A 16,210-nucleotide genomic window follows, 5' to 3' on the forward strand; every position below is an offset into this window, starting at 1 on the left:
AATTCATATAATATCAATTATTTAAATATATATGTAATATGAGTAAAACTGGCTGCTGCAGCAGTGCAGCTGTGTTTTTGTGACACAGCCGCACGCAAATATTATACTTATATACTTACATTACATTATCTGTGTATCAAAGCACTCCATATCTCTCACTCCAACAAAGAGAGAAACGTCAATGTAATTGTCAGTTTTTTTCGGTCAGTCATGCACAGCTTGTAGTCAAGTGTACTTAGTTGCTGTGGTTTTTCTTTTTTTCCTCCACTTCCAATTTGTTTTATTATCATACATTTTTTTAGTTAAAAAAAATAATTGAGGTTGAGGTTATAAGTTAAAAAAATATGATTTCAACTTTTTATGAAAAAATCGTGGGCACTTCACCACCACCTGAACCAATCAGTCCTAAAATTTTGTGTGTTGGATTAAGCTGTGTTGATATCGTACAGCTTTGTAAAAGTTATCCTCAAGAGGATACTGATCAAAGGTGAGTTGACATTCTGATGTGATGTTATTTGATTGTAAACAACTTTTTTTTTTTAATTTTTTAGTTTTTTAGTAGCCTTAGAAAGTTGTTTCTCTTATCTGCGCAAAGTATTTTATAGTCTTTGCTAATTTACAGCTGTATAGACTTTAGGTATCAAAGAGGTGGCAACGCAAGCAATAATTGTACAGTGATATCCCAATTAGACTACCCATGTGAATTTTTGGGTATCCTCAGTAAAGAGCAATTTTCAAAGTTCCTTCAAGATGATATGAAAAAATTTAAAATAGACTTTTCACATTGTCCTATACTCGAAGATGGAGGGTGTCCAACTTCTGTTGTCCTTTTAAGTATGAGTACTGGCTCACGTACCATTATACACCATAAACAGAATGAGACTGAAATAACATTGAAAGATTTGGAAAAGCTTAGTTTAGAAGATTACACCTGGATACACTTTGAGGTATGCCACATGAATTAAATTAAATTTCTCATTAGTGATGACAATGTATGCCTTTAGGGTAGAAGGAACGTATCCGACATCATACAAATGATGCAACACATTGAAAGTTACAATAATGCATTAATTCAAATGCAAAGTGTAAATGGTGACAAGTCTACACACCTTCCGATAACTGTTAGCGTGGAATTAGAAAAAATCAGACCTGAACTGCTTGATCTGCTGCCCTATGCAGATGTAGCATTCGTGTCTAAAGATTTTTCTCAAAGTAGAGGCTACACGAACATGAGAGAAACATTAAATAATTTTAGCCAAGAGTCTAAAACAGGGTAAGTTTAATAACTGAATGAATTACCAAATGTACTGTAACGGTCTTTACTTTTACAACAACTGAGTAAAATATTACAAGCATTTAAAAAAAATTATTTTATGGAATGGAATGATATTTTCATTTCAGAGCAACAATATTCAGCGCCTGGGCAGATCGTGGAGCAATGGCCCGAGCACCTGACGGCACAATCGTACAATCTCCAGCTTTTCCTCCTTACAAAATCATTGATACCCTCGGTGCTGGTGATACCTTCAACGCCGCTGTTATTTACTATTTGAACAAAGAAAAAATATCCTTTCATAGGGATAGAAATCCCGACGATCAATCTCTAAAAGTTGAAGTTGCGCGTAATTTCAACATTGAGAGTTCTGAGAGGTGTCAGACAGAGTTTATAAACCGAGACGTACTCCAGAGTGCCGTTGTCTTTGGCTGTCGACTGGCAGGCGCCAAGATAGGCTTAAGAGGCTTTGATGGCTTGAGTAAAGTATACAAGAATTATTTGTCATGAGCTGTTATTTATTAGTTATTTATTATTCGTTGTCCTTTTTTTTGTGAATGTGTATTTTTGTACAGAAAAGTCTTTAAATATGACGAAAAAACAATTATTTTTAGTCAGATTATTACGTGATTGTCGATCTTCCGCTCGTTACTTGCATGTGCACCAATAGTTCAAAATATCGAAAGAAAAAAAAATCAAATCGTACTAAAAATTCAACAAATACGATGATATGCACACATTTGTACTGTCATCTCATTCAATGAGAACTTTTGGGAAAAAAAAATTTCGCATATTATTTGTAAAAATCTCGTATATACATGTACAAAATTAAATCTTACACAATTATCTACAACTATTGAAAGTAAATCACATAAAGTATACATATTGACTGAAAAGTGCGCTCGAATTATTATAATCTGTTAAACAAGACACACATTTCATCTTTTTAATCCCTCATGGGACGTTTTGTCGTGATATGATTCACGAAACATTTAAACGCCTCATCACTAACAAGAACCCCTAATCAATACAAAAATGTCTAGTCTAAGATAAGACTTTAACCCATTATCTCCGAACTTTATAAAAACAAAAAACATACCAAACGAGTCAATAGCCCTTAAAAAAATAAATTTTACACTTCAATAATAATAATAATATTAATAATATTAGTCGTGTGTAGACAACACACTCAAAGTTAAAAAAGTTATTTTTGAGAATAAAATAAAAATGATCCTAAGGCTGTGAGAAAACGTTACGTATCAGTCTTGAATAGGCTCTCAAGTGCGCTGCCGAGTGATGTAAGAAATAAAACAACAGTTAGCAGTCAGCAGCGACCCCGCTGTCCAAAAAATCCTTGATCGCTCGTGGTGCTTTGACGGGCAGGCATCTAGTGAAAATTAAAACTTTATTAGATAAAAAAATGATATACTTTAAATCATTTAATCGATCATGGAATAATACTAACCTTAAGAAATAATTGACGCTGAGCCAGTGACTAGGAATCGACAGCTCGTCGACGTTCCTGCGTTGAGCCTTAACTATTAGTGAGACTGCCTCTTGCGTCGAAACCAACGACATGAGGCCGGGGAATCTAAAAAAAAAAAAAACAAAGAATTTATCTTCCGTCATACGCCGGCCGGGATGTTGTAGATATAACAACAAACATCGATCGTGTAACACAACAACAACAATAATAACAATACAGTTAAAAAGGAAAATCTCTTTGTTAAGTCGCACCTTGCGTCCAACATTCCAGTCTGCTTGTGAAAAATGTTTAAGCGTTAATTCGTTGTACTATCATAGGTATTTACGTTTACGTGATTGAATCATGAAACAATTATTGTTGCTTGTAAAACAATGTTGAGTCTAACGAATGTTGATCGATGTATTAATATTTATTGTATATATTCCGAGATAATTTATCGAGAATAAAGTCTATATTTTCACGAAGTATGTATCGAAATTGTTAATTCTTTTGGTTTCTCCAATAATGTCAACAATACCGAATTAAGATTTTCAAATTTTTACCCTAAAAAAAATGTACACTCACTTAATTTTCGGGTTCTTGCAGAGCCCGGTGTCCACCATGTACGGATAAACGGTCGTGAACTTGATGTTTGAATTGGTACCCCCGACCGAAGTCGAAACTCTCAACTCCTCGCTCAGAGCCTCCATCAGACCTTCGTTGGACAATGTATTTTCATGAAATAATTTACGCTTGAAAAATAATCAAGTAGTTGTTATGGCTATAGATACCTCTGACGGCGAATTTGGTGGCGCAGTATGGCACCAAGTTGGTCAGCCCGATGATGCCGGCCATAGAGGACAGTGCGACCACGTGGCCGTGATTTTTGGCCAGCATGTCCGGCAAAAAGGCTTTTAACATCTGCGAATCGTATTGTTAATTAAAAAAAGGAAAAAAAAAAAAAATCGATCAGAACTTACCCACAAATGCGACATGATGTTAATTTCAAAGACCTTTTGGATCTCCTCGGTCGTGTGGTCGAGAAAGGGCTTGCAGGGCATTATACCGGCGTTGTTTATCAAGATCGTCACGGTGCCCACCTCCCGTTTCACCCGTTCGGCCATGCGCATCACCTCCTCTCGATTCGTCACGTCGCATCTTTAGATATGTTATTAAATGATGAAAAAAAGATACATGGTTTTTCTTCATTGTGAATTAAACTTGATGAAAACAAACGTTATGGATAAACAAATCGATATTTATGTAATGTATAGCGTGGTAAGCCGATTTAATACCGATTTTTCAATGACCAAGTGTTGCAAAAATCGAGACTCACTTGTAGCCGTGCGCGGCGGCGCCACCGCGTTTCTTGATCTCGTTGACCGTCTCGTCGTTGCTGACCTCATTGATGTCCCAGCAAACGACTGTGGCACCCAGGGACGCGTACCTTAAGGCCAGCTCCTTTCCAATACCGTGGCCCGTACCGGTAACCTGTTCATTGTTGCAACCACGAGTATTTTTAACTCTTGATGTTCACATTCGAATGCTCAGACTCGATAATCAATATACCATTTGCAATAAAAAAAATTTTTTTTCTCAAACACATTTTGTTTGTACTATAGTTGTGCCCAAGGTATAATAATACCCTTATTTCAACCGAACGGGACATACTATACGTAACGATGTATACGATCGATCCAAGTAGATCTTAATACAGCCATGTATGCACGACCATCATATCTGTCATCGCCATTACACCCATAAGATGGGAAGGGAGAAACATATATTATATCTATAGATTCTCGAGCAACCCTCGTTTTAACTTATTTATACGCGCGAGCATGTAATAACGTATTGCATCGGAGACCACACATAAAAATCCGTAGCAGAGTACATTGCACCTTCAACTTATAGATACTAGCTTTCATCGTATTTTTCTTCCTCTTTTCTCCATAGTAACCCTCTCGTATGGGTTATATACATGACTTATTAATCCAACGATTTTATCGAGTACGAGCTATAAGTAAATTTGCCGATCGATGCCACGTGCAATGACACTTACATTATATCATACTATTATACGTGTATCCATTTAATACGCGCGCGTTTTATACGTATCTGTGGTAACAATGTAATATCGGGGAGCGGGACACAGTCGTAGGCTTTCTTAGCTCACCAGCACGATTTCACCGGCTACGCTCTTCTCGTCCACTGGAACGAAGAATCGATACACGCTCTCGACGATGTAGTAGAAGATCTTTAGCAGGAGCACCAGCACGTCTGCTATTACCATGGCACCGTTGTAAGCCTTCACCATGGCTGATCTGCAATCACAGTTGCAACGAATGATTAATTTTTTTATTTATTTAATTCTCTTTTTTTTTTTTTTTTTTTTTTTTTTCACGACAAAGTAGAAGTTTTTACACAGTTTGTTCATTTTTCTTTCTTTTTTTTTGATGATCGAGGGGGACATTTCTTGGGATTTGTCAATAGTTAATGAAAAGTTTGAGCATTTAATTAAATTCGTGTCAAATTGAATCGTAAAAGTTTAGGGGGCTCTGGCGCGTTAAGAGGTTTAATGCGTTTATTAGCGGAGATCGAGGGAACGCGTTTCTCGCTATGATCCACTGTTTCGTCGAAGTCAGTTTTTTCAAGACTACTTGATGAAATTTTCCCCAAAGGTGATTTTTCGACAAACAACTTGTGCGTTTTTAAACCAGTTTAACATTTTTTTTTTTTTTTAATTTTATTTCCAAAGCCGAAACTGGTGTGCGATCGGTATGAGATCGGTATTTCGGAATAACTTATGCGTGTGTAAAAAAATATCTGAAAAACCATTTAGATCGCAGATACAAAAGTTTTTGCCTCGAAAAAATTCATAGGCAATATTCCAATATTCTGTGTGCAGCGCAAACATCGCCCAAGACGTTGTGTTTACTCCTTAAATAAAACACATACGAGTCCAAATATTACCGCACATCGTATCCCGTTACTCATACATACTCTAAAACTCGGCATAATACAATAATTGTACGATTTTTACGTAAAAAATTTGGTTCGTCGGAAAAAAATCATTTGTAAGTTTTCACAATGAAATTATTTATGCTTTCAAGCCATGTGCTCGAGTACAAAAGACCCAATGGCTTTGTGATCAACAAAACAACATTCAACGAGCAATTCAAAGGAGAGACTCTGCTGTTCGGACTCAAAGAAAAAAACACTGATGGATGGTCTTTTTTTACGCGATAAGATGTTAGAATACTCGAATAATGTTTTTTTTTGTAAAAAGAAAAAAGAACAAGATAAGTAGCCACTCCAGCACAAAAAAAGTTTATAAAAACGAAGGTATATCATTATAGCACGCAGCGAGAACCTAGCAAGTATACTCGTGGTTTGCGAAAGACCACAAACATTTTCCACAAAAACGCTATCGCTGAGCAAAAAAAAAAAAAAAAAGAAAAAAAAGTATGAAAAGCCAAAACGAAGCGGCAACGAAAAATAAAAGTCAGCTCGAAAAATTGCAACGAAACAGTTGCGCAACGAGAGTCTACATACGCTTATACTTACGTATGTACTCTACGCCTCAATTGGTTTTAATGGCAGCTACTGCACTCGCGAGTGAGTCTTAAATTAGTAGTATTGCCTCTTTTTTTTTTTTTTTTTTTTTTTTCACTCCTCTCTCACGTCGCTCTGAAACTCTTGTGCCGAGGAGGTCCGATCGGGCGTAAACAATTATCCGCACATATTTACGATCGTCAATTTAAATCTGACTTATTTTGTACGCGATCGAAAATTGAGCTCCCGATAAGGCGTCCCTCTGTTTTTTAAGCACTGCGTTTTTATTAATCACGGGGCTTGATAATTGATATCTTGTTTTTTTGCCCCAACTTTTTAATTGCACAAAGAGTGCCCGTGAAATCACGGCAATGACGAACTTTGTGATTGAACGAGTCGTGGAAAAAACAACGTATTAATTGGCACGTCCATCGTAAGAAGAAGTTTGACAAAAACATGGAGGAAAAAAGTACACGCGTATGGAGAAAATTTCAATGCGACGCTTTGATGATCCCAAAAAAAATTTATCAAACCTTTGGCTTCGCTCATCCAACGGATGATAAATCTAAGAGATAATCAACCCGAGTGATAACGCTATCGATTTATTCCTGTATTATTGTAAAATCAAATGAATCAATGGCATTTTCGTGGGTTTTTACAACCTTTTAATTTCAATCATTCCAAAGTAATAATCCAAAAATAAATGTACCCAACTTGAGTTCACGTGCCGCGAGCTTATACATCATGCACACCAAATACGTGTATATAGACGTAAAATCAGCATAGCTTGAATTTACGCGATTATTTGTAAACAGCACGCGCGTCGGGTGTGTATGCCCGGCGGGCGTGCCGGGATTTTCTATGTGTCAGTATAACCATGACTGGTCATCGTGTCCACCCACGTATACCTATATAAATATACGCAGATATAAGCATACAGTTTAAAAATTTTTAAAGGAAACAGGTGTTTGTTACGGTAGTATATAGACACATACTGACAAACAGACAAGGATATCCTCGTGAAGTAAATAGTACATCCATGTTGTAGGACAAATTATCTTGTGAATTATATTTGAAAAAAAGGACAGAAATTAATACCTGAGAATTGGTGGATCGAAGAAAAAGTTTGAAAGTATGTATATACACGCATAATTATTATGCCGGCAAGTTATCTCGTAACGAGGCAACTAATGACATCGAGGAAGTACATACAAATTGACATTGGGAAGTTATTGTTTTTATTATCCCGAGATTTCCTTCTATACTTGAGTTAATGAGCCAACGATCGGTTACTTTAGCTAATGAAGGAAATTAAAATTGCAAGACTGAATATGTTTTTCTTTATAAATTGTATTATTGGATGAGTATCGATACACCGGAGTAATTAAAAACAGCTTTGCCAAAGAAATCGGGTAAGCCGATGATCTCATCATCGAGTGGGAAATAAAAAAAAAAGAAAGAAAAAAAAAAAATAGTAGTTTTTATGTTACCGATTATCTTAGATGACTCGCGTCGTTTCCCCAATCTCCGTTTCCTTGATAATCTTTCGCGCGCGCACCTTGAGGTGATTTTTTTAATGCAGAGGACGGATCGAGTCGCGTGGCGCTTCGAGAATGCAAAGTAAGACGCGTCAACATATTTTTGTTATTCGGAGATGCAGTAAACATCTATCGATAGTCCGTAAAACCTTCGACGAGAGGCTATCCGCTTTCGTGTATCGCGTAATTGAGATTATGCGTATACTTGTGCGCCTTTTTTTCCTTTATTTAATATCCTTGCCTTATTTTCAATTTTTTTATCTCAAAATTTTTTTTTTTTTTTTTTTTTCACAATTCACAATAAAAAAACAAAAATACCTTTGATTGCAAAAAAAAATAAAAAATGTTCCATAAATGAGTCGTAGAGGCTTTTTTCCAGAACAGTTATGTTTTGTTTTTTTTCACTTTCACGCTGATTTTTCACGCAGAACCAACCGTTTGATTTGTTTTTTACACCATTGCGTACTTGATCCGATGTAAGACTACAGAATTGTGATACACAGGCGAAACAATGAGCGTGTGGGTTTTAAGTAAAAAATAAGGTAACATTTTCAACCAATTTCTCAATGTATACCTGTAACAGAGCGCAGTTGACTGTAATTAGTTGTCTTTTTTGTGAAGAACGAAAAATAGTTTATTGTTTATTATTTTTTTCAAGCAAAGCATGTCATCCAATATCGATAGCAAAAATAACAATCGGTTGTATTAATCCTTATGATTTCATTGACATTCACTTCTGAGGGTTCACGAGATTTTTAATTATTCGCATTAGAGAAAAAACCAATTTTTCCACAAAACAAAAAACTTCACACTTCGTCGAGTTGCACTTTTTTTTTTTTTTTTTTTTCTCATTTTTTAAATCTTATAGCCAAAATGAAAAAAACAAAATGAAAAAAAACCTACACATACTTATTTCCTTTTTATTTGACTATCATCTAATGTTTCTATGTACGTATCTTTATTTACACGCACTCGATTACAAACAAGCTTCAAGTGACACATAGTGGAAGAAACCTATTTGATTAGATCTTCGTGAACACTGTGATAATTTATCGATCAGATTTTCCATATATCCTTCAACTAATTATAAACCAATTAGAATACATTACTCAATTATTGCTTGTCATTGAGCATAAACATTTTCAAATGGTTATACAGTGTACACCAGAAAACAAATTAGTTTTTTAAAAGACCTCACGTCAAAGAAAAATGCAACGTTTTTTTTAAATAATATGATAGCCAGTTTTAATCACCAACAACACACACCTACCTTTGTTATTGAACAATAGTCCAAAGTAAAATACGACGAGCCGAATACTTTTCCAGAGTAGATCCCAACACCCCAAGTCCAGAAATATGCCTATGTGTATATAATTATAACTTGGTTGAAAAAAATAAAATAAAAAGTGACAAAGAAACCCGAGAAGATTGTGTTGTGAGAAGCGTGCGCTCGCCCGTGTGTCTGATATGCGACGCTGTCGGTGCGCGACTGACTATATTACAACTCGCTTGAATAGCCGAGAGGTAACGTCTGATGCGAGAAAGGGACGAGGAGAAGACTGTGTTATTGTCGGCTTGGAAGGAGCTGGGGCTCAAGTAGCGCTTTTTCACTACTTTGGCCCGACAAAAGCCAAGTACCTATACTTACTCGATGGGCGTCGAGTAAAATTAAAGAGCAATAGCTCCGTGAGAGTAATTTATTGTCGAGTATAGTTCAGAGGTGCTCGTGATGAATTTTGTTGCATTTTATGATGACTGTGTGAAATAAAAATTAATTTATTCGTTAGAGTTGCCGTTTATCTGATCAACTTGGCCTGACTACTCCTCCCAACGCGTCGTATTTTACCAAACAAAGTGTTTTAACGCATAAAAATTATAAAATGAAAATAAATGAAAATCTATAATTTTGTTTGTCTCTTCTAGTTAGCTGGAGAAAAATTGAATTTCGTAGTAGTACGAATACGTGAATAATTGCATAACTTTTTTGGATTGTATAAAACAATATAATCCTACTACTACGTTTATTTTGTGAAAAAGAAAAAGAAAAAAGTATTTCTGTATGGTCTAGGGCTGAAATTCGTCCAACCAAGATTTTTCAGAAATTAATTTCACTTAGTATCAAACACATGCCCGCAAAGAGCTCCACCTTTTTCGGGATTCGGAATGCACAAATTTTTTACACCACGCCGCGAACAAAAGTAAGAGCACGCACGCGAGTTTGAGCAATTCACTTTCATTCGGTCCGCCATCGTGGGCTGCTGCAGCAGCTGCGGACGAGTTTTGCGAGATAAGACCGAGAAATACGAGAGTTGTGTGCACGTGCGTACACATATACTTAGTCACACACGTGAGGCTGGTGCTCTCCGCTGTCGTGGAGGAAAATTTCGAGATTATACATTAATCGTAAAAATTTTATTCTTTTTTTTTTTTCAACTACTACTACTACAGTTTTTAAAAACAAGGTAATGTAGATTATGTTACGTTTCGAATAAAAACTATGTATTTTTTGTCTGAGTTACTTTTAAAATGCATACCTATTTAAAGATCGTATTGATCAGTTCGTTTTATCATGTATCATTTTAATTAAATGTTTCATCTTACAAGTCAATCAAGATTTTACAAACGAGCGTAGATAATGTAAATATTCAGCTGATACGAAATTCTTTCTAAACTTATTGAAAAAATTTAATGTTGCATTTAGCAAATTTACAATATTTTGTCATCACTCATTAAATTAATATAATCTGAAAAAATCGGTCCAACAAATAAATTTAGCAAATTTATAAAAGAAACCGCCTTTCTAAATATTTAACATTTTCTCGCAGCTCAAAGGGTTTCTAGTAGAAAATTTTGTTTCACATTTTATTTTGTCTTAAACCTTAAAAATTATTTATAAAATCGAGCTTCATCCAACTTAGGTTTTATGCTTTTTTGCCAAGCTCACTGCCATTCTGCAACATTACCAATTTTTTTTACTGCAGCATAAGCTCTTAAAAGTTTGAAATCAAAGGATGAAACGGATAAAGAGAAACTTGTCGATGTACGAACTACCACAATCTGTGATTTTTCCCGTCATTTCGAGAGTTATCTTACACCAATACGCCTCCAAGTATCTATCACTCGACTGGATTATACGAGCGCTAATAATACGTTCGTGAAACGAGTTCACAATTTGTAATACACACAAGTACTAGCAGAGTGATAAAACGAGTGATTCAAGTTGCAGCAGTAATGGCTTTTATCATCTCTAAGTTTATCAAAATTGAAAATTTTATATGTTCAAATTGTTTGTAAATTCTTTTAAATTACATCATCTCTCATAAAAATAATAATTTTGTTCAAGTACACGCGCAAATAAAGTTTCGTTAAAATATTATCAACAAAATGAAAAGTTAGCCTTGACAAACAACATTTGTTACTGCACACGATCAGTTGAGAGCTTATCTTTAAGGAACAATGAAATTCTAAGGTGTCAACTATTAAATTAATTCAGTTGGTCTCAACTGCCATTATTTTTGCAATTTATTTGTACGAGACAAAATAATTTATTGTTCGAATCAAAATACTGGTAATATGTGTGGGCATCAGCACTATTAAAGTTTAATTTTAATGTGTATCTAATTGTTGGAATAAAAATTATTTCGGCTTCAAGATTTGACAAAAATACTAAAATATGAGGAGTTCTTGCAGATTATTATCTTGTAAATTGAATGAATATTCGTGGAGACATTATTTTTATCCATAATGAGCTGTGAATAGCGCAATAAATACATGGAAATAAAAAGACTAAAAAAAACGAAGGGAATTTTCCTACTGTCTAATTTTAAAAGTCGAAGGCCCACCGGCTCCATAGCTCAGCTGGTTAGAGCGTCGTGCTAATAACGCGAAGGCCGTGGGTTCGATCCCCTCTGGAGCCATTTTTTTTTTTTTTAGTACATAATTGTACAACTATAACTCGAGATTTAAATTTATCATTTAAAACATTCATTTTATGCTAAAAAAAAGTTACAACATTCATTAAAAAACTTACTAGGTACGAGCATGGTTTTTATTGACACTATTAATTTGTTAGTTTAATTATTAATTTGAACAATTAAATAAAGTAGTAATCAAGCTTATTGTTGAATTTTTATTTAATATAATATTAAAATCATAAAATTTCTCAATACCACCCTCCACTACAAAAGATCACTTTGTTTCCTACCGTCAGCAAACGCCCGACCATCCGCAAAAACCCCGGAAATTTTTATAAATGTACCATATTTTTCAAAAACGTGATGATCATCAATAGACAATTTTTTATAAACTTACTTCGAAAAAAAAAAAAAAAAAAAAAAAAAAAAAAAAAAAAAAAAAAAAAACTCTCCAGCCCTCGATTCGTACTTACACATGTTCATAAACTCTCTTTACTATCCTAAACGTTTAATTTTTTTTTGTATATCCACATACTTATGTATGTAGTTGAAATGGCATAATTAAACATACACACACATACTATACAAGTAAACCACCATAAACAACACGTGTGTGTCCCCGCGCGTCACACACCACCTGTCGCGCGCACGCGCACACAGCCACACGCAGGGGAATCCCCTTCTGACCTCGCACCCTTAAGTATAGGTCGAGGACTTCACCCCAACCCCTTTCCTGTAAAATAAAAGTGGTAAAACACAGAAAGATATGCAGTTGCAAGCAGACACTAATAGGTATTATTATTATTATTATTATTATTATTATTGTGAACTTTCCCATGTGCACTTGTACTTGCACCAATTTGATGGAGAGCAATGCCCGTGGATTTTTGTCAAATTTTTAAGTATATAATTCTCCTGATATGTGCATTGGAATTTGATACGAGGTGCATCGCCAACCAAAGAACAAAGCCTACAGCTCTTTATACATCTATAGATATATGAAGGTGTGTGTGCAACGCTGATCGAGGAGAGAGAGAGAGAGAGAGAGAGCTAAAGTGTAGGTATTGTACACCAGCAGGCAAAATGGCGAGGAGAGGAGGCTGCCTGCTCTCTCACCTATATGAAAGTATATATAAGGTACCAATGTACAACAAACCTCACGTATATGTATATAGATACATGCCATAGTGCCGCCACCACCACCACCACCAGCACTGTGTTGCCTTGCTGCGGGTCTGGCACACGCCAGCCAGCAGGCCAGCACTTAGTCTACCACCCGTCGTTGCTCCGAAACGTGCTATCTGTATCATCTTTAGCCGCTTGGTACATCAAAATAGCGCGTACTTATCGCATGACAAGTATACCTTTTGATGCGGTACCTCGTGTGTACATTGCAACTATACGGTGCGCTGTGCGGGAGTAATGAATAAAAAAAATTCGGCAAAGCTCCGTGATACGTGTGCCTCTACAGTGCCATTGCCACCCCACTGTACACACATACACCGTATACTTACCGTCGCAAACCTCTATAACCCAATGACCCCTTGAATATCATTACAACTGTTATTTTCACTCCTCCGAACAATTAAACTCTAAAGTTCGAGGTACAGGATTGTGTCGTGTGTATCATCCCTTGGTCCGTCCTCCCCCCCAGCACGTAATGCAGCAACGAGACCGGGTGACGTGCAAATAACGCTTTTCGCCCCCTACCCCCGGATTGTCGTCGTTGCAAGCTGCACCTGCAGCGTGTCCTCGTGCAGGAGAGTTTCGGAACAACTAATGGCTGAACTGGAGGAACGAAGCGAGGATCTTTCGATGCATTTGCCACCACAGGAGGCTGGACCGTGGATACTGCACGACATCGACTGCCGCGTCAACGAAGCTGTTGTTTGCGACTTCGAGGGGGACACGGAGGACTAGTTGCCCTCGACGCGCGCTCACAGCGTGCTCGGCTAGCGTGAGTTTCTCTCTTTCTTTTTTTTCTTTTTTTTTTTTTCATCGTTATTTCGGATGAGTACTCGAGAGAGTGGTACTTTACACAGGGGCTTACAATGGCTCGTTTGTTTGATTTTTCTCTCTTGTTTTTTATGGGGGGGAGGGACTCACGTGTCGGGGGATGATGATAAAAATAATCGCTCGATCGTTGGGATGTGCAGGGGTGTTTTTTTTTTTTTTTTTTTTTTTTTCGCTCGTGGTGCAGTGTTACTCGGTGATGGGATTGTTTTGTCAGTCGCTCCGACAAAATGTGTGCAATGTTTACCACCAACGACACGTTACACCGCCGTTTAAACATATCATGTACCAATGCAGTATATCGGTTACATCCACATGATTGTTTGGCGCTGTCAATTTTGACATTCGTGTGTCGCCGAACGAGTATCTGTATACACTGTGACAGCTGGCACATATACCTGCACACTTTCCCTTTGTATCGCACTGCTCTACTTTACATGCGCGCTGTCATCGCAATAATAATTTTCTTTACCGATGCGCTCGAAACTTATTTTAACGACAAAACGGTATGTTTTTGCGATACTCATACCGATCCAAGCTGTACTAATATTGTTCAACTTTTTGACGTCCTTCACAGCCATATATTGATATTATAAGTGCATTGTGGAATGATATTTTATTCATGTATTTTTTTTTTTTTTTTTTTTCTTTCATTATGATTGTTCTTTAAATGACATTCGTTACGAAAATACCAGCTATATATACCGCGATGTTTGTGTTGCTTTTTGCCGAGTACAAATAATAATGACAAACATTATCGGAAAACAATAACTTCCTCAGTCGCCTTAAGTAAAAAAAAAAGAATGAACGTATGAACGATTCTGTGAATCGATACATCATTTAGCCAACCACCCAAGCTTCCCCGGTTGTGCAAGCGACGTGTCTTCGTCCCACGCACGTAATGTCATATGCGATTGCGATGGAAAAACGCGGTTAGCGCGATTACAAGCTTCCTCAAGGTCGTCGGGTCGTTAATGAATTCGCAACAGTTGATAAGTTCTAACGACATAATATCAGGTGTCGACAACGATGGCATTGACAGTAACATTGGAAAACGTCTTCTTTTTCTTTTTTTTCCTTTTCTTTGCTTCCATGTGCCAACTGGTCAACAATTTCAACTTCGCGACGTTCCGAAGCTTCGGAGTACAGTTGCTTGTTGGAGGATTTTTTAAATTCCCGAGAAGAAAAAGGGTCTCCGCGTTAGCGGAAAGCCTCGAATTTCGCGTTTGGAGAAGGGAAAAAAAGAAATTGCCACTACACTCGGCAGAGAAGCCAAGAGACTGCGCGCGTGTACATGTATTTGCTGCCGTAAGCGAATACGTGCACGTGCGTAAAGTAAAAAAAAAAAAAAAAAAAAAACGGCAGCGAGAAGCTCATCTAGACAAATGAAAAAGCTACGCTTGTATATGCAAGGGGTGCGCACGGTGTATATGGGGTACACGTATATATATACATGCACGAGAGAAAGAATCCGGAGGGAGAGCCTATCGTCGTATATCTTTCTTCCTCTCCCGTGTCCCTTTGCCTCGTTCCTTCATTCCCGATTGGATTTTTCGGAAAAGAAACCGGTTACTTGAGCCCGTAGACGACGACTGGCTTCACCATGATATCTTTTTGCCTTCCATATAATATACGTGGCACCACGTGATGCGTACACTCGCATTTGGAGGAGTCACAAAGCGAGGAATTGATTTTTAGAGCGCGTATCGATTCCTTTCCCGTCCATTCCTCCGTCTGTTTTTTTTTTAGTCTCTTCGCCCACTGACTCCCTGTTCGTATAGTCCGTTGACTCGTGTACACCTAGAACCCATGTGTTTTTACTTTTTTTAGCAGCAACACTTGGATATCCATTTAGGATCTACCTTCTAATAGGTAAATCCGTCGTCGTGATTTATTCTTGTTGGTCCATTCAATGAACACGTATGTGGTGGTTTTTTCCCCCCCTTTTTCAAGGAGGTTCTTAATTACAACAAATGTATGAATAGTATAAGGAAAACGATATGATTGCAGTAATACTTGGACTCATTAAATTTTCAAAAAAAATGTTACGTGGAGTCACGAGGGGTATTTTTAACGTGGGAATAAAAAAATATTTCTCTACCGAATCTCAACTAGGAACTGACACTTGCCGAAATTTCCAATTTCCTTGGGTTTTTCACACTCGCGTTTTCTTATTCGCCCACGCGACTCGCACCCTGTATCCTGTACCTTCACGTGACTCGAATGTTTGATTCAATTTCCACCGCAATCTTCGATCCCCCTCTTCCACTGTACCGATCACGCAACTTATATCTGTTACTGTTTGAGTTTTTTTTTTTTTTTTTTTTTCTCTCGATTGGCGGAGTCATGTGTAATTTATAATTTCACGATAACGTGAGAAAAAACGCGTCGTAAAGTGTACAAGTTTCGAGATTGAAGGTTGAGAAAATTACCGGCTCCGAGGATCTCTCAG

General features: G+C 36.9%; 2 protein-coding genes and 1 non-coding gene across 4 annotated transcripts; 2 read left to right on the top strand and 1 right to left on the bottom strand.

Annotated features, from left to right (window-relative positions):
* Positions 1–163: 163 nt before the first annotated feature.
* On the top strand, positions 164–3,206 carry LOC106639176 (ketohexokinase). The gene is made up of 4 exons (XM_014352660.3): positions 164–487; positions 623–947; positions 1,005–1,273; positions 1,402–3,206. The coding sequence occupies exons 1-4, from the start codon at positions 345–347 to the stop codon at positions 1,781–1,783; spliced, it is 1,119 nt and encodes a 372-aa protein (XP_014208146.2). The 5' UTR covers positions 164–344; the 3' UTR covers positions 1,784–3,206.
* Positions 1,786–9,206, bottom strand: LOC106639179 (short-chain dehydrogenase/reductase family 16C member 6). Of its 2 annotated transcripts, none has more exons than XM_014352662.3 (8): positions 9,102–9,206; positions 4,915–5,062; positions 4,075–4,229; positions 3,719–3,896; positions 3,530–3,659; positions 3,324–3,453; positions 2,739–2,864; positions 1,786–2,660 (listed from the first exon to the last, which is right to left on the bottom strand). In XM_014352662.3, the coding sequence occupies exons 2-8, from the start codon at positions 5,053–5,055 to the stop codon at positions 2,591–2,593; spliced, it is 930 nt and encodes a 309-aa protein (XP_014208148.2). In that variant the 5' UTR covers positions 5,056–5,062; positions 9,102–9,206; the 3' UTR covers positions 1,786–2,590. The 2 variants fall into 2 exon arrangements, with proteins under 2 accessions (XP_014208148.2, XP_089450828.1); XM_089594702.1 differs by lacking the exon at positions 9,102–9,206 and adding an exon at positions 6,306–6,370.
* A 2,468-nt stretch (positions 9,207–11,674) lies between these two features.
* On the top strand, positions 11,675–11,748 carry TRNAI-AAU (transfer RNA isoleucine (anticodon AAU)). Its single transcript has one exon. It is a non-coding gene; the product is annotated as a tRNA-Ile (tRNA).
* The last annotated feature ends 4,462 nt before the right edge of the window (positions 11,749–16,210 follow it).

The sequence above is a fragment of the Copidosoma floridanum genome, unplaced genomic scaffold (genome assembly GCF_036245765.1).
Source record: "Copidosoma floridanum isolate Cflo_tuat_1 unplaced genomic scaffold, Cflo_Japanese_pri ptg000021l, whole genome shotgun sequence".
Taxonomy (NCBI): domain Eukaryota; kingdom Metazoa; phylum Arthropoda; class Insecta; order Hymenoptera; family Encyrtidae; genus Copidosoma; species Copidosoma floridanum.